This window comes from Micromys minutus (genome assembly GCF_963924665.1).
Source record: "Micromys minutus genome assembly, chromosome: 2".
Taxonomy (NCBI): Eukaryota; Metazoa; Chordata; class Mammalia; order Rodentia; family Muridae; genus Micromys; species Micromys minutus.
The window spans coordinates 70,002,824-70,026,173 of NC_137971.1; the positions used below are offsets into that span (position 1 = coordinate 70,002,824).

General features: G+C 41.4%; 1 protein-coding gene across 1 annotated transcript in view; it reads left to right on the plus strand.

The window, feature by feature from the left end:
- MCMBP (minichromosome maintenance complex binding protein) overlaps nucleotides 1-23,350 on the plus strand; it is a 39,794-nt gene that overhangs the window by 1,646 nt on the left and 14,798 nt on the right. The window contains exons 2-7 of the mRNA XM_080913536.1: nucleotides 11,724-11,809; nucleotides 12,712-12,852; nucleotides 12,941-12,982; nucleotides 16,028-16,129; nucleotides 20,781-20,925; nucleotides 22,271-22,422. Coding sequence (XP_080769662.1) covers nucleotides 11,724-11,809; nucleotides 12,712-12,852; nucleotides 12,941-12,982; nucleotides 16,028-16,129; nucleotides 20,781-20,925; nucleotides 22,271-22,422 — 668 coding nt within the window. The remainder of the gene's footprint in view (nucleotides 1-11,723; nucleotides 11,810-12,711; nucleotides 12,853-12,940; nucleotides 12,983-16,027; nucleotides 16,130-20,780; nucleotides 20,926-22,270; nucleotides 22,423-23,350) is intronic.

Consider the following 23,350-nt stretch of genomic DNA (forward strand, 5'->3'; position numbering starts at 1 on the left):
GTTCCAATGACCATTACCAGAATTCCTTACCCTTTACTTTGAGGCAGGTCTCTAGCCCTAGCTGGCCTGGAGCTCATGGAAGTCCTCCTCCTCATCCTTTGGAGTGTGCGTGTGCCACCTTGCCCAGCCAGAGTCTCCATTTGTGAGAAATATCCTGCTGCCGTAGGAATTCTTGCTGTAGGAATGAAGTGGTTTTAAAAGTAATACAGATGGAATATATTGTTGTCATATTTTTTTCCTTAAGTGTGATCCCAAGGTACACATCTCTATAGTACAGGAAAACATGAAATTTGATTACAAATCTTGTGGGATGTTTGGAAAGGTCATTGTCCTCTGAATGACTCTCTGGGAGAGAGGTGCAATCTGCTCTGTTTTTCTGCTGTGTTTTCCTGTCGCTCTGATTACATTGGGCACCTTTATAATGAGAGTATTGAAGGTATCGTATGAGAAGTTGGGGACTATTTGGTCTGTGTTTGATTTTCGTTTTGGGACTGGGTATTGAATCCAGTACAGGTAGGCATATAGTCCACCACTGCCGCTGGTCTTCCTGGCATGTGCCTCCACACCCAGCTTCTGTTGGAGTGTTTTGTCAGCTTTAGATATTAAATATCTCCTGACCCTGTCAGAAATCTTCAACTCCAACACTGCTGCCATAGCCCAGGATCTTGGAGTCACATTTTAGATTTCTGCAACAGCCTTCATGTCTCTTGCACTTTCTAGGCTAGAACCAGTGGCTTCCAGTTGCTTCTAGAGACTTTCCCCCTTGGGATTTAGTTTCTTTAGTATCCCCAGGTTGCCTTTCAATTCTCCATTTTTCCACCTCAGCCTCTTGGTGTGTGGAGATTACAAGTAAATATCACTGCATCCCTGTTGACTGAGTATATTATGACCTTAGTATCTGGCCTGCACCCTTTCTCCTCTGGTACCCTGTACCTGGTGTAGTCCAGGCTGGTCTACATTAGCCTCTAAATTCTGGGATTTCTTCTGGCTTTGTTTGTTTCCTTGTTTTGTTAAGATAGTGCTCTGTGCAGCTCAGGTTGGCCTCCAGCTCACTAAGCAAAGATGCCTCTGCTTTCCAAGTGCTGGGATCACGTCCATGTGTTAGACGCTTACCCCCACCCCGTATTAATAACTTGAATTAGTACCCACTTACTCGGAGACCAGCTCTTGTCCTTTTACCCAGGCTGGTATCCACTTCCTGGGTTCGAGTCACTCTCCTTTAGCTTCTAAGTAGCTGGGACTAAAGGCATGAGCCATAATCCCACCCACAACAACACACACATGCACAAGAGGACCAGGGGACAGCGTGTGGGAATCAGTTCTCTCTGTGCCGTGTGATTCTGTGATTATCAGGCTTGACATCCGGTGCCCTCTCTCAGCCATCCCACTGGCCACATAACTGCTTTTGATTCCAGGTTGCTTGTAACGGGCTTGCTCTTCACTTTAGGTGTTTCAGTTTTGGCTTAGTTTGGTTCATTCTAATGGATGAGGCTGGCCGGCATGTGAAGGAGGACATTTGAGTCTAATCTCTAGTGTTTTTAGAACTTAGAAGCAGTGAGTGATGATCACTGGAAGCTGCTCTGTCTTGTCTGAAGCTTGGAGCTCTTCTGTTTACCACCCAGCTCTTGATAGGCACTAAAGAGCAATTTGTGGTAAGGTGGAGCCCGAGGAAGGGGCCTGGGTGCTTTGAGGAAAAGTCCTAAGACTAAGAAGTAAGAGGAAGTCCAGGCAGCTTCTCTCCGACACTCAACTCTGTGTATTAACTTGCAGTTTCTCTCCCATATCAAACTCACTTGTTCTTAGTGCCAGCCCACATTTCCTCATCCCAAATTCTCAGGGTAGACGATCTGCTTGGCCCAGCATAGATTCCTGTCAACTCATGATTAGCTAGCTCTATGGCCATGAGGGTTGTGTAGAACTGTCATGGCTGCTGAGGCATGCCCTGACAGTGGGCAGGTTTTCAAGGAAGTCTGAATTGAACCATCACGGCGAAATATGTATTTAAGTTATAAATAAAAAGTAACACGTGGTTAAAAGGCCAATTAACAAGACCTGTTAAGTAAGTTACTGTATATTTTCCCATTGAATTACTTCTTTTATTTGATTTTTTTTTTTAAAGACAGGATCTCACTATGTAGACCAGGCTGGCCTCAGACTCACATCCATATACCTGCCTTTGCCTCCCAAGTGCTGGGATTAAAATTATATGGCACCAAGCCTGGTTCAGCTGGAGCTGAACCTTTTCGACTGTTCCTACTTTCCAGTGGTTTGTGTGTGACTTTTGGGGGTGGGAAACCATTCTTATTCAGATATAATTCATATAAAACTTACAATCTAGGAATGTATATTTGATCTGGTAAAGCAAGCCTGTAGCCATAGGTACTTGAGAGGTTGAGGCAGGAGGATTGAGTTCAAGGCCTACCTGGGCAACTAATGAAAATCTGTCTTAAAATGCAAAGAAGCAAAGGGAATATAACTGAGTGTTACTGGATATTATATGGTGGGGCTTTAAGTTCGATAACTACTAAGTCATATAAATAAATATTCAATAATTTTTAGTATTTTTGAATTTCATTTAGTGTGAGAGAGAGAATGAACGAGGACACAGGGATGCCATACACAGTTCCATGTGTGGAGGTCAGAGGACAACTTGTAGGAATTGGTTCTTTTCCTTCTATTGTGTGGGTCCCCAGAGATCAGACTCAGGTCATCAGGCTTGTCAGCAAACAACCTCAGCCACAGAGCCATCTCTCTAGCCATTTTATTTGTTTGTGGTTTTTGTTTGTTTTGTTTTTGGTATTTTTATAATGTACAACACCATTATGATTTCCATCACAGCTGAAAGAAACCCCAATGCTATTAGCACTCATTCTCCATCTCCCACATACCTCCAATGCTCTAGCAACAACCACCCTAAACCTATGACATGAGCCCTTAGGGGCTAATTTGTTTCATTCCATATGTTTTCAGGCTTCATCCATGTTACAGTGTCGATCTTACTGCACTTCTTCTCATGGCTAAGAAGACTATTCCTCTGTAAATGTTCTGTTTAGGGACTGGTGACTAGATACTCTTCCAGAAGAGCCAGGTTGGATTCCCAGCACCTATGTGGCGGCCGTTCGTTCACACCTGTGTGTAACTACAGTTCCTGGGGATATAATGCCCTCCTTTGACTTCCACAACACTAGGCACACACCACACACATGGTGCACAGACATACCTGCAGGCAAGATACCTGTGTACATAAAAAACTAAAAATAATTTTTAAGTTTTATGTTTCTTCATTCATGCCTTTATAGCCTCTGTATCATCTCCTGCCTTGAGCCTCTGCTCTGAGTTCCTTGAATGGCGGACTGCAATCATTAAGATGGATTAGATAAACCTTTTCTTCCCAGGGTGTTTTCAGTCATGGTGGTTATTTTGTTTTTTTTAAAGATTTATTTATTATATATAAGTACACTGTAGCTGTCTTCGGACACACCAGAAGAGGGCATCAGATCTCATTACAGATGGTTGTGAACCACCATGTGGTTGATGGGAATTGAACTCAGGACCTCTGGAAGAGCAGTCAGTGCTCTAACCACTGAGCCATCTCTCCAGCCCTGTCATGGTGTTTTATCAGATCAACAGAAACCCTAACCAAGACACGAAATCTGATATCTCTAGATCTTTTTTGGAGAATTTCTTCTTTATAATAGTTTGGGTGGGAGTAAAGTTTTATGGTGCTGAGATTTTTTTCTTTAAATGTGGAGCACTTAACAGTTTGCATTGTCATCCTTGCACAGGGGCCATGCTAATCTCTAGATTGTTCCAGTTTTAGTGTATGTGCTGCTGGAGTCTCATTTTAATTTCACTAATAACAAGTAACATCTGTATATTGGCATTTGGGTATTCTCTTTGAAGAAATGTCTGTTGAAAATATATGTATTTGCATGCCTGTGATCTCAGCAGTTGGAAGGGAAGGGAGAAAGTTTGGCTTGCTGCAGGTCAGTCTGAGGCCAGCCTGAACCACGTAACATAGTGCATTCCTAGGCCATCTGTTCAAGTCCTTTGCAGGAGTAGGGGAGGCAGTATTTTGTGTATCCCAGGCTGGCTATGTACATGCTGAACAGCTGCTCTACCAGACCAGCTATGTCCCAGCCTACTTCTTTTTTAAACTAGGTATCATGTATTCTTGGCCAGCCCCAGACTCACTATGTAGGCAAGGCATTTTGTTTTGTTTTGTAAACAGGTTTTCTCTGTGTAACAGCTCTGGTTATTCTGGAACTTGCTTTGTAGACCAGGCTGGCCTCGAACTCACAGAGATCCACCTGCCTCTGCCTTCCAGTGCTGGAATTAAAGGCGTGTGTCATTACCTTAGGAAAGGTTTTAGTTATCTTTTTTCTTGTTGAACTGTAGAATTTTGTTTTCTTTCTAGTCCACAAGCATAGCCAAGGACTGAACCTAGGTCTCTGCTTGATACACAGAATTTTCTTCCCCTCAGCATTGTGGCTATGAATTTTTAATTCTGATAAAGTCTCATTTATTTTTCTTTTTGGGGGTGTGTGTCTGTATATTTTCCCACTCTGTTGTGGGTTTTTTGTTTTGTTGTTCTTGTTTAATACAGTGTGAGGTAGGAGGTCTGAAGTTATTCTTTTGCATATATCTGTCAAGCTTTCCCAGTTTAATATGTTGAGACTTTCTTTTCCTTATAGCTTTGGCACATTTGTTGAAAAGCAGTTGATGGTAAACTGTGGTTTTATTCCATTTCACTCAGTGGTCTGTATGATCACTCTTCATACCAGAACTGTAGTAGTCTTGACTGCTATGACTTTTTTCTGTTTTATTGTTGAGGATGGTGTGTGTGTGTGTGTGTGTGTGTGTGTGTGTGTGTGTCTGTCTGTCTGTCTCTATGTCTTACTGACTGACTGACTATGTATACACATAGAACAGACATCTAAGGATGACGTTGGGTATCCTGCTCAATCAAGTCACTCTCTGTCTTGCTCTCTTGAGGTAGGGTCTCTCACTAGACCCAAAGTTTGGCAGCTTTGGCTAGGGTGGGTTAGCTAACCAGTTCCTAGAATCTGCCTGTCCCCAACCCCACTGCTGGGATTATAGGCTCCTGTAGCTATACATAGCTTTTATGTGTGTTCTTGTATTTGAATTCGGGTCCTGGGTTACTTGGTGAACTCTGGGTCAGCAGGAACCTGTTTCAAAAGTCAGCTGTCAAAAAAAAAAAAAATGGCACCAATTGTCCTATGGCTTCATACGTGTATACCTGGAATCCACTTGAGATGGAAGCAGGAAGACTCAATTTCAAGGCTAGCCTGGGCTACATAGTGAGAGTTTTGGTTTTACAATCATTTGAGGCTTTTATATCCATTTTAATTTTTGTTGCTTTTCTATTTTTTGAGCAACCAGGAAAATTGAGTGAAAGGTGAAGATTTTTTAATGTAACATCTCCACTTTCTCCAAATGGTAACGTTTTGTCCCAGAGAAGTATGTTTGTCACAGTTAAGAAATCCTCATTGAGCTGAGGTGGCTCAGTGTGCTTGCTGACTTGCTGACCAGAATTTGATCTCTAGAACCCATGTCTAACGGAGAATGAGGTACAGAGCTGTCCTCTGGACCCAGACTAGATTCACAGTAACTACATGGTAACTGTAACTGTCTAATGCCCTCTTCTGACCTCTGTCAGCTCCCAAATGGTATATGAATGTATTTTCAGGTACCACATCTTTGTTTAAAATAACATAAATGGTTATTTAAAAAGTTGTCCTATGACCTCTGTTCACAAGGCCTTGCCCCAAATGTATATATTTTTAAAATAAACAGGCATTAACCTGTCATCATCCGAAGTCCACAGTATGCGTTGTTAGGGCAGTGTGATAGGAATGTATTTAGCTTAGTGACAAACTGCCTGACTGGCTTCTGCTCTGCATTCCATTCCACAGCAGTGAATGGAAGTCGCAGTGTTAACAACTCCTATTGCCAAGTTCAAGCACACTATGCTGATCTGCATCCCAGGGCTGCCTTTTGGGTTTTTTGATTTGTTAGGTTAGGTTTGGTTTGGTTTTCCTTGTGAGTTTTTTGGCTTGGTTTTTCTAGGCAGGGTTTCTCTGTGTAGCACGGTCTGTTCTGAAACTCACAGAGTTCCTGCCTCTGTCTCCTAGAGATGCAATTAAAGGTTTAAGCCTTTATTTGGCCAAGGTTTGTTCTCGATAAGATCAGTTTGGACACTTACTCATCTGCATGTAGTGTGTGATTAGTATTCTGTCTGTATTTTCAGAGAGGGGGGGTTTAAGTCTAGCTTATTGGGGGTTTTTTTGTTTGTTTGTTTTTTGTGGAGTGTGTATTGTGTTTTATTTAAACAGTTTTAGCCAAACATCTAGATTTTCTTCTGTGTGGTGCTCTGAGTTTTATAATGTTACTTTTGTTTGTTTAGCTCTGTAATCTATTTTAAGTTAATTGTGTGACAGATTTGAGGTTTGGTTCTAAGTTGTAACTTTTGCAGTGTTACTTGTTTATTCTGATACTGTTTCTTGCAGTTCTTTCTCCATTGTATATTTACATTGGTTTTGCTCCTTTGAAAGTTCAGTTGGCTACATCGATGTTGATAAATTTACAGGCTGTTTATTTTGTTTCATCTATCTGTTCTTTTACCAGTACTATTCTTGGGGGTTTGTTGTTGTTTTGTTTTTGTTTTGAGTCTGGCTATCATGTAGCTTGAACTTGTCTTGAACTGGTTAATAACCAAGAGTGACCTTGAATGTTATCCTCCTCTCTGCCTACTGCTCTGATTACAGGTGTGTACCATCACACCTTGTTTTCTGAAGCACTGGGAACCAAACCCAGGACGTCACGAATGCTAGGCAAGCACTCTTCCACCAGAGCCATGTCCCCAACATACATGATTTTTTTTGCAGTGTTTTCCCTTTTGAATGGCTTCCTAGAAAGCTTTGTCTTATTTTCATATTCTCTCTCTCTCTCTCTCTCTCTCTCTCTCTCTCTCTCTCTCTCTCCCCTTTGTCTTATTTTCATATTCTCATTTTCTCTCTCTCTCTCTCTCTCTCTCTCTCTCTCTCTCTCTCTCTCTCTCTCTCTCCTTTTCCTTCTGTCTCCACCTCTTAGGTACTAGGATTATGAGTGTGGACTGTCCCTCCCAGGAGTTTGTATATTTTCATATTAGTCATTTGTATTGGTATTAGCGTTTTCCATTCCTTGATGTTTGCCCTTAGTTTTATTAGTTTTCTAACTGCATGTGTTGATTAGTATACTAGTCTATGTCTGTTTTTTCTTGGTATTTGATAGACATGTTCAAAGTTATTTTTTCTCTAAACCCCACTTTAGTATTCCACAAACACTAATTTACACAGATTAATCTGTAATCCATCAGAGAAAATTTAGGAATATCCTCAGATTCCTAAAGGTGAATTAATAAGGGAATTGTGGTTTTAGGATTTTCTTTCTGTTTTTCTTTTCCTACACATTCCTTATGGTCAGTGAGCATAATGATACATCTGATTTCTATCAAGTTTAAGCTGAAACATAGACATTTTGGGAATCTGTCATACTCACTTAAGAAGGGTCTGTTTTCACTACTAAGAAAGGGAGAATTTCCCTTTCCCCAATCTGTAAAAGTCAAGTTAGTCCTCCTGACCCCAGACTTCAAGAATAATGACTCTGAGACTCAAATATATTTGCAAATACCTTGGCCATAAGCTTTGCTGTTCCCCGATTTGATAATAACTTAATATCTCTCTTATCATAATCTAAGTTCTGCCACATGGCTGCTTATCTCTGCTCAGATCCCATGCTTCTGACCTCCTCTAAGTTCCTGGGCCCCCAGAATCCTCTCTGTCCACCTTCTATTTGCTGCCTCAGCTACAGGTCAGTCGGCTTTAACTAACAGGTGTTGAATCCATTCAGAACACAAGAAATTTCTCTACACCAATCCCAGGTGGTCAGCCCTAAAAATAATAGGCATAAGCAATGGTAACTGGACTCAATAGGTTGTACTTATGTATATCTATCAACATATATCTCTAACAATGATACATGAAGAATAAAAAGTCATGAATTTGAAAGAAAGTTGGCTGAGAGGGATAACAGGACATAGGTGATGGATGCAAAGAATGGTGTAAATATTGTGTGTGTTGTTTGCTTGTTTGTTGAGATGGGGTTTCTTGGTGTTGCCTTGGCTGGAATTCACTCTGTAGACCAGGCTGGCCTCCAACCTGGAGAACTACCTGCCTCTGCCTCCCAAGTGCTGGGATTAAAGGTGTGTGCCACCATTACCTGGACAGCCCCATGTTTTAAAATAGTTTTTAAAGCTGTCCCGAGAAGAAAATAAGAGATACATAGCTTTGCTGTAGGTCTTTTCATAAGAAGATATGACATAGGTGCACAGCTGCAGAGCTTCAGACCACTTCCAGACGATGGCGAGCTGGAGGGTGTGGACAAGTGTGCAGCCGTATTTGCAGGGCTCGATGCTGCTTTGAGAAGTTGGAAAATCAGTGGAGCTCTCGAAGCTCTGAGAGTGCCAGCTGCCCAGGCTCTTTTAGTATGTTCTCCCCGCCCCAGAACATGCACTGTCCATGCACACGTGGAACTTGGGCCAAGATAAATCATTCTGACATGAACAAGTATCAACAGACTTCAAAGAAGGGAAATCATTGTGTGTGTTCTGTCTATTAAGAAGGGATCAAAAATCCAAAAGATGACAGAAAAATTTAGACTTGTAGAACACTTAAAACAGTCAGTAGATCAAAAAGAAGTCTCCATGGAACTAAAATTGTTCCTAGCTACACACAAATAGAAATGTAAGAACATCCTCCACACATAACCAGAGACCATGCTGTATGTATATTTGAAAAGAAGGCTTCAAGCATTGTGTCCATGTATGGAATCAGAAATGAAAACTAAATTCCAAGTCACACAGAAAAGAAAAGGAAATAATGAGGGGAGAACAGAAATTAAGGATTGAAAACAAGAAAACAGCAAATCAATTTATGTAGTACAGGCTGCCTTAGAACTTGCTAGTTTGAGAAAGTGGTTTTAAACTTTCTTACAATTTTCTATGTATTATGTTGCAGGAAGTTGCTACACATTTTGGGTAGTGTGCATGTGGTGGTCAGAGGACAGCCTTTGGGGCTAGGTTCTCTTCCTCCTCCTGTGGTAGCAGGCATCTCTGCTCAGTGGCCATGAACTTGAACTTTCTGATCCTCCTGCCTCCATCTCCTGGGTGTAAGCATGCACCACTATACCTGGGTTATGCAGATGAGCCAGGTCCTCATCAGACACTACCAACTGAGCTTTGTGTGCAGCCCCCTTTGCTTTTTCTGAGTGTGTTTAGGTGTGTGTGTATGTCTGTCTGTCTGTCTATCTGTCTGTCTGTCTGTTTGTTTGTCTTTCTGTAGGGGGTTTGATTGGGGATCGAACCACTCATCTAAATCCCTAATCTTTTTTTTTTTAATTAGCAAAACTGATAAACCCCTAGCTAGACTAGCAAAGAAAAAAGACAAATTACCCATAACCAGGAATAAGGAGGTAATACCACTGTGGACTAACTGGACAGATAGAACAGAAGATTTGGATACATATATTCAGCAATTTACTTAGCTTCCAGTTCCAGCAGTAACTTACACAGACACAGTGGCTTGAAACAATGTAGATTCATTACTTTACAGTTCTAGAGGCCAGAATGGGACATGTAAGTATCACTGGAATAAAAATCAAGTTGTCCTCAGGATTTGTATCCTTATCTGGAGGTTCTAAGAACAAATCTAATTCCTTGTCTTTTCTGAGCTTTAAAGAGTCTGGCTACCAGACGGGGAAACAGCTCAGTTAGTAAAATGCATGGCTTGCAAGCATGTTGCCCTGAGTTCAGTCCCCAGAGTTTACATATAAAAGTTCAGCCTGGAGTGCATGCCCTTAATCCCAGCACTAGGGAGGTGGAAATATAGACAAATCCCTGTAGTTGTTAGAGGTCTGTGAGAGATCCTTTCCAAAATAATCAGTGGACAATGCTTGACAATACCCTAGGTGGTGTGTACACACACACACACACACACACACACGAGCACACACACACACGAGCACATAATCAACAAATTGAACTACTTTCCTATCACTCAGACTTGGTTTGTCATGGGTTTTTGGGTGTGGTCTGGGTTGCTCTGGAACTCAGATGCCTCCATATCTAACTTGACGCCTAGCTTGTCACACATTTTCTTCTCAGCCTCCCTTCTAGATGATTTTCTTGTTTTAAGGTTGCTAGTTTTGAACTCAGTTATGGGAGGTAAACCCTGCTAGGGCATTCTTTGTGCCATAATCGCAGACTATCTAATTTGTCTTCCCTCCAGCCTCTCCCATGTCTTTATGTACTGGCCTAGTTTAGTTCCCATACTAAATGGAACTATTTATCCCTTCTGTGTGGTCAAATCTTCCTTAGTAAAATCTTTGCTGTTACTCTTAACTTTTCTTTCTTTCTTTTTTTATTTAATCAAAGGACACAAGATAATTCAGTGGTAAAGAAAGTTTTTTGAAACATAACTAAACATTTACATACAGTAAATAGAAATCTCAACCTAAACTTCATACTTTACATAGAAACTAATTCATTTGGCTGTAGATCTAAGAACAAAACCTTAAGTGTGGCACCAGCACTGTTTTGTTCTTCATTTTTAAAAATAATTGAATTAATTTATATGAATTTGGGTGGTGCACATGTGGAAGTCAGAAGACAAATTGGGGGATCAGTTCTCTCCTTCCATTACGTGGATCCTGTAGTGACGACCATCAAGCTTGGACCAGTTAAGGGAAAATGATTGAACGCTCTGCTAAAGCAGGGTTTTGTGGGTGTTCCTGACAGGCTCAGCTGCATCATAATTAGGAACAATTTCCCCCTTATTTGCCATCTGCTTAGGGTAGCCATGTGATAAACTGGTTTAGTTCACAAGAATCTGTTTTCTGTGGGTTACTCCCTCTTTGGTCTCCTTTTCATCTCCTGTAAGTCACTCCTGCAGGTTCTTTCTTATTGTGAGGGCAAGATAATACTGTATGTGTGGTGGAGAACTGACTGCACTTTGGGTGGTAAGCCTCTGATAGTGACAGACATGCTGTCTATATGTAGCACTAGAAGGCTAGAGGATCAGTTACATGGCAGTGTGGTTGGTATTGAAGGACAGAACTACAATTTAAACTTTGGTTTCTGTTTTGTTTTTATTTTTATTTATTTATTTATTTATTTTGAGATGGCTCATGTAGCTCAGGCTTTTATATAGCTGAAGACCCCTGAACTTCCAATCCTCCTGACAGGCCTGGTGACTGACCTGAGTTAGATCCCCAAGAGCCAACTCCTGAAAGTTGTTCTCTGGCCTCTGCACATACACATACTAAACAAGTAAACAGATGTGATTGAAAGTCTCCACTTCCCATATCACCGTGTTTCACTATGTATAAAGTATTTCCAGCTAAGCGCCCTATGTGCTGCAGCTTTCGCTGCTCTGTCTAGTGAGCCACATACTATTCCACAGGTGTTGGCTCTCAGTTAATGCCACAGAGCTAAGGAGCCAGCAACTTGGGTTTGTGGTCCCCAGCACCCAGCAGCAAAGCTCCTTGAATGCCTGTGACTGTCCAGTTGCCTGTTTACTGTGAATTAACTATCCAGCTTACATATTACTGACTAAACATAATCTGTTGACCTGTGTTGTGCTTTGATGACCATATTTCTCTTTCAGCACAAAATGGAGTTAACCCTGACTGGGAGAAGAAAGTTATTGAATACTTCAAGGAAAAGCTGAAGGAAAATAATGCTCCTAAATGGGTGAGCTAATTGCTGTTATATGAGTTGGCTGGCTATAGTTTCTCTCAGCAGAGTAAACCACCCCACCACCCACATGACTAGAAATAGAGACTTGGGTGCATACAACTCTTCCAAGTCTGTGAAAACAAAGGGGCTTTGGTCTGATGCTTCTGTGTTGTGCCTCTAGATGGCAGCAAATGACTGTTCTGAAGAGTAAATTGTGATTCTAAGAGTGATTGTCACCTTTGCTTTGTTCCTTCCTAAAAGAATTGACATGTGAATGTTTAGAGGAACTCATCAAAGCATATGCTTTTCTGTTGACTGCAAGGGTTCAGTAGTCTCTTGTGATAGTTGACCTTTACAATATGGGGGCTTTGGAGGCTGACACAGGATCATGAGGAGCTTGGGGCTAGCCTAGGCTGCTAGTGAATTCATGCTGAGCTACAAAATGAGACTGTCTCAAAACAAAGGAAACAGGGGGGCTGGAGAGATGGCTCAGTGGTTAAGAACACTGACTGCTCTTTCAGAGGTCTTAAGTTCAATTCCCAACAACTACCTGGTTGTTCACAACCATCTATGAGATCTAATGACCTCTCTGGTATACAGAGTATTCATATACATACGTATGTACATGTACATACATAAATCTTTAAAGAAAGAAAACAAACAGACAAAACAAGAAAACAAAACAAAACTGAACCAAAAGAAGGCAGGCAGGGAAGTGTTACACATATTCTGGATGTTTGAGAAGGAAAAGCATCCAGCTATAATCCAGCGTCACATGAACGTGGAAGAATGCAGAAGAAAGTTCTCCTTTCCCCGGCAGATGTTCTGCTGAGCAGTGAGCATACAGCTTAGGATGCGCCTGTTTAGCATCCTACAGACAACAGCTTTGCTGACTTGCCTGCTTGTTTTCTCTGCAGGTCCCGTCGTTGAATGAAGTCCCCCTTCATTATCTGAAGCCCAACAGCTTTGTCAAGTTTCGTTGCATGATTCAGGATATGTTTGACCCTGAGTTTTACATGGGAGTTTATGAGACGGTTAACCAGAACACAAAAGCACGAGTATGTATTGCATTCTCCTTGAGCAGTGCTATCAATAATTTGTATTAATCACATTTATACAATACTTTGCCTTTTATTTTGGTCATAGGTTCTTCATTTTGGAAAATACAGAGATGTAGCCGAATGTGGGGTATGTATCCTTTACTGTATTTGAGGCTTTTTTTTTAGCATAATTTTTCCACCTAAAAAGAGAATTTGTCTTTTTCTTTTAAATTTATTTATTATATATAAGTACACTGTAGCTGTCTTCAGACACACCAGAAGAGGGCATCAGATCTTATTACAGATGGTTGTGAGCCATCATGTGGTTGCTGGAATTTGAACTCAGGACCTCTGGAAGAGCAGTCAGTGCTCTTAACTGCTGAGCCCAGAATTTGTCTTTCTTTGGTTCGTTTTCAATATACTTGTCTTATATGTGACTGAGTTCTAAAAAAATCAGGCAGAATTTTTTTTGTCTTTAAATTTTTATTCTGACATAATTTTCTTATTTATCTTTCAAAGATTTCTGGCAAGATTATAAATGACAGGATTCTTCCTTAGTATCTGTGACTAAAAGTACAGTTAAACTTAGAACTTTCTCAGTTAGATATACTTAAACATTTGCTTCTTATTTTGTAAGGCAGAAGGCATACCCCACGGAGATCATGTGGCTCCTAGGGCTCAAACTCAGGTTATTAGGATGGACAGAAAGTGCCTTCACCCACTGAACTAACTACCTTATCACTTCCTTCAATTAAATACAGTTAAATCTCACCCTGTTTTTCTAGGGAATCTTGTTGGGAGTGGGTATCAGAGATTTAAAAAGCATATTTACCATTGAACACTACCTCCAACTTAAGAATATGCTGCCCTCTTTGAGTGGGGTCTACTGTGCAGCCTGACTGGCCTGACATGGACTTGCATCTGTCCTGCTTCTACCTACCAGGCGCTGGGGTTACATTTGGCTTTACATATGGGTTTTAAAACAAAATTTTCATTGGCAGAAAAGTAATGAGAGCACTCTTGTGCGTATTGGTAACAGGGACAGCACAGAGCATTGGGGTCAGGTAGCTGTAAAGGGTGGCCACTCTTACTAGAAGACATTTGTAAAGGAACTCTATAAACTATCCACCTTCTGTTTCTTTCCTTGCACTGCTTTTCTGATAATAGGGGGAAAAGACTTCACTTTGATACCTGTTTAGCATGTGGAATCTTAGCTGGGCCTGTAAAAAGCTTATTTTTATTTTAACAACAAAAAAGACCATTAGCATGTCTAAGTAGACCAGATAGCTAATAATGTCTCCTGTCATTTGCTTTGTGGTTTTCAAGTGTTTTCTATTGAAACACAGACTTAAATTGCCCATTTTGGGGAGGAAAGTGAGAACTATAGGTGGGGTTAGCCAGGCAGGTCAGTATGAAAGTGAGGCTCTGCTGGTCTCTTTTCTGGGTTTAGCTCTGCTTTATGCACCTGGAACCTTCGCTCCCACCGTTGGGGCTTTTTACTCTTTTTTTTTTTTTTTTTTTTTTTTTTTTTTTTTAATCTTACTCAAATATCCTGAGAGTTGATTGAAAACCCTATTAATACCAGCTACACTTACGCAGTCCGGAAGAGTCATTCCCAGATGAAGGAGTGCTCCAGTGTAGTGGGTTCATGGAACAAAACGTCAGATTTAACTGGGAAGAGTGTAAATTCTGACAATGTTTTAGAGTAGTGGGCTCATGTAAAGATGGATTCCCCAATCTCACACATGCTTCAGACCTTTGCCGTGTCTATCAGTGCTTCCTTAAGAAGTTATAATGTATTAGTGACTATATTACTCTTTAAGGTTTCCTCCTCCGAGTACAGTAGCATAAATTACAAGTTGGTAATCTTAACAAAACACTGCCATGGACTCAGAGAGTTTGTGTGTCTGCCATTACAAAAATAAAAATCTTGAGCAGGGTGGTGGTACATGCCTTTAATCCCAGCACTTGGGAGGCAGAGCCAGGCAGAATTTGAGGCCAGCCTGATTTAAACTGAATTGCAACACAAGCAGGACTACACAGAGAAACCCTGTCTCAAAAAAGCAAAACCAAAAATACTTAAATGAAAGCCCCATTCCAATGAAAGGTACCTTGCCCCTGGGGGGAGAAATAGGCAAGGGATACAGTTTAAAGGTGGAGGATAGATCATGCTTGCCTAGCGTGCGTGAAGCACTGGGTTCAATCTCAGCACATGGGACGTGGATCGGACTTTTGAGGTCGTCCTTAGTACATAGTGAGTTTGAGGCCAGCCTGGTATACATCAGATCTTGTTTCAAAAACAGAACAAAAAAAAATCAGTTTCCAGCTTAAGTATGAATAAAGTGCATGCTACGTGTATGAAAATGATATAATGAAGTTGGTGATTTTGTGTGTGTGTGAGTGTGTGTGTGTGAGAGAGTATGTGTGTGTTAACATGAAGGACTTGTTTGTTTGGTTGATTGGTTGTTTTGTTTTGTTTTTTGTTTGTTTGTTTGTTTTGAGACAGGGTTTTTCTGTGTAACCCTAGCTATTCTGGAACTCACTATGTAGACCAGGCTGACCCCAAAGTTAGTGACCGCCTGTCTCTGCCTCCAGTGTGCTAGGGTTAAAGGTATGTGCCACCACTGCAGGGCTTTGTTGTTTTTTCAAGTAGCTTGGGGACAGATGAGGAGGTGACTTAGTGGATTAAAGCAATTGCCACCAAGCCCACTTGGTAGAAGGAGAGCACCAGCTCCTGAGGATGTCCTTACACTTCCATATGTAAGCTTTAGTGTGCACTTACACCCCCTCCCCACGTGCACATAGGAAGTAAAGGTAGGAAAGCTGAATGGAGTGGCTTATTCTTATGATCCCAGACTTTGGGAGGCTGATGCAGGAGGATTGCCAAACGTTAGAGCTACGGGGTGAGACACACAGAAAGAAAGAAGAGGAAGGAAGGAAGGAAGAAAAGGAAAAGAGGTAGTTTGGGAAGCAGAGTGTGTCATAGTGGTAGCATGTGCCTTACAATGCATCCTAGTATTTGGGAGTCTGAGGGAAGATCACAAGTTTCATTTTAGCCAGAGCTACATAAGGACATGCTTCTTTACTTAATTGCTTATTTACATTAACTTGAGGTAACATTTATTGTGCTTTTATAGTGTGAAAGTGTTTTTTAACAAAAATTTAAAAACGTTTTCCTGTATATCATATACAGCCGCAACAAGAACTTGACTTAAACTCTCCACGGTCTACCACTTCAGAAAGACAGACCTTCTACTGCGTCCCAGTGCCTGGGGAGTCTTCATGGGTCAAAGAGATATCCTTCGTCTGAGCCTTACTATTTACTGCATGATTCTGTTTGTTTGTTTGGTTTTTGTTTTTGTTTTATTTAAAGGATCAAAATTTAGATTTTAGATTTGTAGTCTTTACCTTTTTACCTTGGAGATACTAGTTGGAAAAAATGTATTCATATACAAAGTTTCTTTAGTAAGACATATTAATCACAGAGCAATACCTAAATTATAATATATCCCTGTAATGAAATATTGTTAAAATAGGCTGAGATCGGTTTATAGGTAAGTATTATCACAATAATAAATAAGTACAGTTTCAAATTAGAATTTTTTATATATAATTTTTTTATGTGCATTGGTGTTTTGCCTACATGTCCGTGTGAGAGACTCAGAAGCCCTAGAACTGGAATTACAAACAGATGTGAGCTGCCATGTGGGTTCTGGGAGTTGAACACAGGTCCTCTGGAACAGCAGCCAGTTAGTTCTCTTGACCACTGACCCATATCCAGCCCCACATTCTAATTTTTTAAAGACTAGATTTTAAAGTGTGTGTGGGGTGTGTGTGTGTGTTTTCATGGCACTACATGCTCATAGGAGCTCATGGGGAAGCTGAAACGAGTTTCACATCCTTTTGAACTGGAGTTACAGTGGTTATGTGGGTGCAGGGAATAGAACCTGGATCCTCTACAAGAATAGTCAGTGTTCCTAACCACTGAGCCACCTGTCCAGCTCCAGTCATGAGTCTTTGAATACTTGTTTCAGTCGGTTAAAGCTTGAGTCGTGGGAGGTGCTGGTTTGATTTGGTTTTGGTAGTGGTTGTATTTTGTGTGAGGTCTCATGCAGCTCATGCAGCTTCAGGTCCGAACCTCCTCCAGGTGCGGGGATGACAAGTACCTCAACTTTGCCTTTAGCCCTTTTCATAGTGTTCCGTCTCCTTCAGTGGGGTGGGCTCTCAGCTTTGCTTCTTTTGTCCTTGGAGATGCTACTTTGTTTTTCTGTCTTGTTGCCAGGACTTTGTCATGTGCCTGGCTGCTGTTCTCTGCTTCCTTTATTTTACTTTGTCTGCATTTAGCTTCTCTGCCTTTTCCTCTTTACAGAGCTGAGGGTTGAACTCAGGCCCTTTTGCATGCTAGGTAAGCACTCTGCCCCTGACCTGCATCTTGAGTGTGGTGTTTCTGTGTTTTTGAGTGAGACACTCAGTTATTGGTTTCACATTTTCTCATATTGGCAGTTAGAATAAATACAGTCCTCTCTAACGTTGTTTCCGTCCTTCCTGTTAATCTCTTTGATCTGATTGTCTCCCTCATGTCTTCCTGTTCCTGGCATCATGTATTTCATTTCTGTGTAAACTATAGATAGAGCCTGTGTTATTTGTATTTATTTCTGTATATGTTGTTGGTTTTGACAGAATGTGTGCCTGTGTGCCAAGGGTATCTGATACCCTTGGTGGGTAGAGCAGAGAGCAGAGTATTAGATCCCCTGGGGCGGACTGGAGTTGGAGTTAGGCTGTCATTACCTCTCTGGGTGCTGGGGATGGATCCAAGGCCCTTAACCAGTGAGCCAGCTATTGGTCTAGCTCTGCTTAAACCAGTCAATCAATTCATCTGTTTGTTTGTTTGTTTCCTTACTTTCAGAATTATCTAGAAGAGGGGCTTTGGCTGCCCTGGACCTGGTGTGGCCGGTGGTTGTGAGTTGTTCCTCTGGCTCTTGACTGCTGAGCTATTGCTCTGGCCCCTTTGCATTTTGACTGTCACTCGTCTTCTCCACATCATTCATACTTGTGAGCATAGTCACCAGCTCTACTTCTCTTTGTTCTTAGTGATTATATGAAATGATTTCCCTTAGATACCTTTCTTCCCCCTTTTTTAAAAGAACAGGTCTTAGGGTGGCGAATTCCTTCATGAAAGTTCAACTGAAAGTCTCTTTTCAGCTTCATTTTTGAATGACATTTTCACTCGATGTGACTTGGTGACTGACATGCCTTCCTCTTTTAGTGTGGTAATGATACAGTGCCATTGTCTCAGCCTCCGTTCTCCTCGGATGAAAGGTTAGCGATCACTTATTCCTCTTAGAATACGTCTTTTGTACTCTTCTCGCTACTTCTAAAATACTCTTTTTTTCCTTTGCTTTCAGCCTTTTATTGTGGTGTGCCTGGGTATGGATTTAGGGTATAGGGGTGCCCCCCTGCCCTTTTCTTTTGAAATGTACTTTCCTTAATTTGGTTTTGTTGAACCTTCCATTTGTGGATATTTTTTTCAGAAACAATTTTAGTTGTTTCATCAATTTTTTTTCTGTCCCATTCTCAGTATGTAAAATATGTGAGTGCATGTGTGCCCAGCTGGGGTTTGTTGTTTATTAATGCAAACTCTTGGGAGGCAAACACTTTATTGACTGAGCTGTCTTCCCAGCCCTTTACCGGAGTGTCACACATAATTATAGCGTAAGTTGATCTTTTCTTTTGGTAGCCTAGGCTATGCTCATTTTTGCTTTTCTGTTGCTTGTTTGCTTTTTAAATCCTGTTGCTAAAACTTAAGCCCAGGCCTTTCGAAGCCAGGCTGGGCAATCTCCTGCTTTGAGTTTTGTCTCCTTGTTGTTTGGTGTTTTCTCCCTCATTTTGTTTTACTTGGATGGTTAGTGTTGACCTGTGTTCAATTTTACTGAGTTTCCTTTCTCCAACCCTGATCTACTGACAAACCTCTCTAGTACGCTCTAATGTGTGTGGGTGTGTGTGGGTGTGTGTGTGTGGGGGTGGGTGTGTGTGTGTGTGGGTTTGGGTGTGGGTGTGTGTGTATTTGGGGTGGGAGTGGGATCAGCGGAGATAGTGTGGGTCTTTGTTGTTTTCTTTGTTTACTATCTTTTATATTCAGATCTAGTTGTCCATCTGGCTCTTTCAATGTTTCTGTTTCTCTGTGAGTATTCCTCAGCTATTCCCTCATCTTCTTTCTGTTTTTGAGACAGTGAAACCTAGCCTGGGGTGGTTTGAATTTGGCTTGAATTTCTGATCATCCTACCTCCACGTCCAGAGTACTGGGATCACAGGCATGCGCCACCACACCTGGTTCATGCTGCCAGGGATAAACTCGGGGTTTATGCATTCAAGGCAACCATTCTTCCAGCTGAGCCACATCTTCAGCTCTGTCTGTAATAGTGTGAGTTACCTTTGTGTTTTAAATTCCTACTCATTAATTCCAGAGTTTGTTATCTCAGAGTTTGTGTTGATTTTTAAAATCTGATAATAGGTCAAATTTTCTGTTTCTTCCCTTAACTGTCTTATTATCTGCTGAAAAGCAACATTGTAGTGAAGAATTAAATTTCCCGTCTTCAGAAGTGTTGAATTTGGTTTTGGCAATTGGTATGTTGGATTAGGTTGCTCTTATCAAGGAGTGGTTTGAAAATTTATCAAGATTATATAATTACTCCTGTTCCCAAAGGCATGCCCCCTAAAACAAAGTGAGCTATGTTTATCTCTCATGCCTGGGCTGTTCTTCCAATGCATGTGTGATGCTTGCATGCACAGTCTCCTTTTAAGTTCTCTGCTAGGCTGGAGGAATAACAGAACTTGGGTTGTTATTTTCTGTCTACACCTGGTTCTTCCTTCTAGATATTCTTTTGCAAATTGCAGCTTCTGTAGCCCTGAGCTAGACAGGCTTTATTTTCTCCATCCAGCAAGAGATCGGTCTCTATTCACATTTGCTACAGTCTAAAGGGTCCTCTTGCACCCAAAAGGATGTCTCCTTATTCAAAGATCATAACCTTTTCCTCACTGTTCTCTGTGCCTACAGACATTTGCTTCAACTGTGTTGTTTTGTGGAGGTGGGGCATGGAATAAAACCTCGTACTCTCATAACTGATTGAACAGCTATGGCCTCCATAGACTCATGCATTTGATTGCTTGGACCATAAGGAATAGCACAAGTAGGAAGTATGGCCCTGTTGGAATAGGTGTTGTCTTGCTGGAGGGAGAGTGTCACTTTCGGGGCAAGCTTTGAGATCTGCCATGCTCAAGTTCTGCCCAGTGTGGAATAGTCTTCAGCCTTTGGATCAAGATGTAGAACTCTCAGGTCCTCCTGTGCCATGTCTGCCTGCACACTGCCATGTTTCTGCCTTGATGATAATGGACTAAACCTCTGAAACTGTAAGCCAGCCCTAATTGAATGTTTTTCTTGTTGCCTTGATCATGGTGTCTGTTCACAGCAATAAAACCCAAACTAAGAGCTGGAGAGATGACTCAGCAGTTAGGAGCACTGACTGCTCTTCCAGAGGTCCTGTGTTCAATTCCCAGCAACCACATGGTGGCTCACAACCATCTGTAATGGGATCTGATGCCCTCTATTGGTATTTTTGAAGACAGCAGCAGTATGCTCATATAAATACAAAAATCTTAAAAAAAAAAAAAAAAAAAAAAAAAAAAAAACTAAGACAATGACCAAAACTGGAAGTCTAGCCTTCTTTCAAAAATATCGTAGATGCTAAAGAGACAACTCAGTCCTCTGTTTGCTGTTGCAGAGGACCTAGATTTACTTTCACATCAATATAAAATAAAAATAAATAAATATATTTAAAAAATACTTTCTCTTAACTGAATTGTCAGATTGGTGATATTTATAGCCCTGTAATTAGCCTAATTTAGATGATTTGGTTCAAGGTGATTTTTTTCTTAACCTTTCATTTAACGCCTATGTCAATGCAAACCAAGCTCGAGTCAGTCCCTCAACTTCCTATACTCCCAGTAGGCACAAGAGGAGTTATGAAGATGATGAAGAGATGGACCTACATCCCAATAAACAGAAAGACCAACATTCAGGTGCCCGGCAAGCAGGTAGTGTGCACCCTCAGCTTCCTCCTGACATCGAGGCTTGTTTCTAGGGTTGTTCTGGATCTGGGAGCTGGCATGGCATGATAGCCTTACTTCATGCTCATCACAACCGGATGGCGCTGGTGAAAAGCTCAGTAGTAGAACTTTGGCCTCGAGTGTGTAAGACTCTGATCCCAACGCCAGCAGCTGGGATGGGCGCATTGTAGACACTTTTGAACATTTTTACAGTGAGTACTCTTTGGAAAGCTGCTCAGATGGATGCTTTTAGTCTCAAGTGGTCATCTGGAAAAAAGATCTTTTTCTGTCTTCATAATTAATAATCATTGTTCTGACTCTTGACCAATAAGCATGTAAATCATACTTTACCCTAAAAATGACTTACCTGAAAACATCCTTTCTTGCTTTCTTTTAGGAATCATGGTATTTTTGTAGAACTTTGCAAGGTCAGAAATAGCAAAGGAAAAAAATGCAGAACTGTAGGATGAATTTGTAATTTTTTTTCTTGAATACAGCTGATTCTTTTACTTTGTAGTCCAGGCTGGCCTCCAGCTCAGAGATTGCCCACCTCCCTGTGCTTCCTGCTTGGATAGAGGGCCCTTCCCCCAACGCCAGGCTCAAGTTCAGACTGATGGGTGTGGCTTTCTCTAGTGGTCTTCATCTGCTGCAAAGGTTTCCTAGATGAAGGTTGAGACTGAACTTACCTGTGTGAGGACGACTCAAAGACTGTTGTTAGGACTATGATGTTTAGTAAATTAGTGCTTTATAGAGTCTCCTCCAATAACCATGACTTCACCAACACTGAGTACTTAGTTATGTTTCCAGCACCAGACATGGTCTGCCTCTTGCTGAGTGAGCCTTAAGTCCAATTAGAGTTACTGGTTACTGCTAAGGTATGTGTGTCACTACAGAATCCTTAGGGCTATTGTATCGTCCTGACCGTTGATATCGTTCATAAGTGTCATAGCTGGGTATGATTAAATTAACTTTTTAAGGTACTTACTGTGTTGGGCATCATGACTTAACATGTGAAATCCTAACACTGAGAGGACAGAGACAAGGATGACCTAGAGTTCAGTGCTAGCTTGTATACAGAGTGAGACCCAGTCTCAAAACAAAGAGAAAGAAAATGCCTCCATTATGTCTGATGGAGTAGTCTGTTTCATAATTAAGGAATTAAATATTTTAGGTACATATCCACCTTTGTGCTGGTATAAGTCAAATAATATTATTAACTGGACATTGGCCTTTCAAACTTATAAACATGATTTATGTCAAACCTGAACAGCTCTTTTGCAGTGTTCTTTTCTTTGGGCTTAGAAGTGACTGCATGCAATACTGTTTAATCTAGGAGGCCTCGGGGGCCTTCACTGGTGCGGAGAGCCAAAACGCTTAGAAACCGAAGCTTCCTCTGGGCAGCAGCCGAACTCCTTGAACCTCTCTTCCCCATTTGATCTGAACTTTCCTCTGCCAGGAGAAAAGGGCCCTGCCTGCCTCGTTAAGGTACAGCCTTTCCTAGCTCTGTCCACAGATGTTACTATCTCAGAAATAAAGCATCAGCAAACCCTCAGCATTTGCCTGGATTTTATTTTGCCACAATAGCAAGTCGTTCCAGATTTAGGTACTTAAAACAATAAGGTATTTTGCAGGTTTAGGCCCTAAGTCTGACATGAGCACCAGGGCATCTGAGGTTGTGCTGACTTCCAGAGGCTCTGGAGAAATGGTAGGGAGGACAGGATATGGTTTCTTTGGTCTTGCCTCGTCCAGCTTTAAGAGGCTGCCTGCATTCCTTGGCTTGCGGCTTCTTCATCTTGAATACTGCAACTTTCTGACCATATTGTTTTACAGTCACATTTTCATCAGAAAAGGTTCTCTTTGACATTTATCCCCACTTAGATCATTCAGGGTGTCACTACCTCAGAATCCTCATGCACACTTGCAAGTTCATTTGCATTGTGAATAACGTTAACATTCCAGTAGTTGGGCTGTAACCATCTTCTAGGGCTCCTTATTTTGGTTACAACATTCTTAAAGAATTGGCTAGTCTGGAGCTTAGTGTGGTGACATATGCCTGTTTTCCAAGTGCTCAGGGAATAGAAGCAGAGGGTAGAGAATTCAGACCCAGCCTGAGCTACATAGTGAGACCCTGAGTCTTAATTAACGTTACTATTACTATTGCTTTGATGAAACACCATTACCAGAAGTAAGTCGGGGTGGAAAGGGTTTATTTAGCTTACACTTCCTCATTAGTTCATCATCAGAGGAAGTTGGGATAGGAACTTAAAGTGGGGCAGGAACCTGGAGGCAAGAAGCTGATGCAGACAGGTGCTGTTTACTGGCTTAGTCCTCAAGGCTTGCTCAGTCTCCTTTCTTACTGAACCTAGGACCACCAGCCCAGGGATAGCCCAACCTACAATAGGCTGTGTCCTCC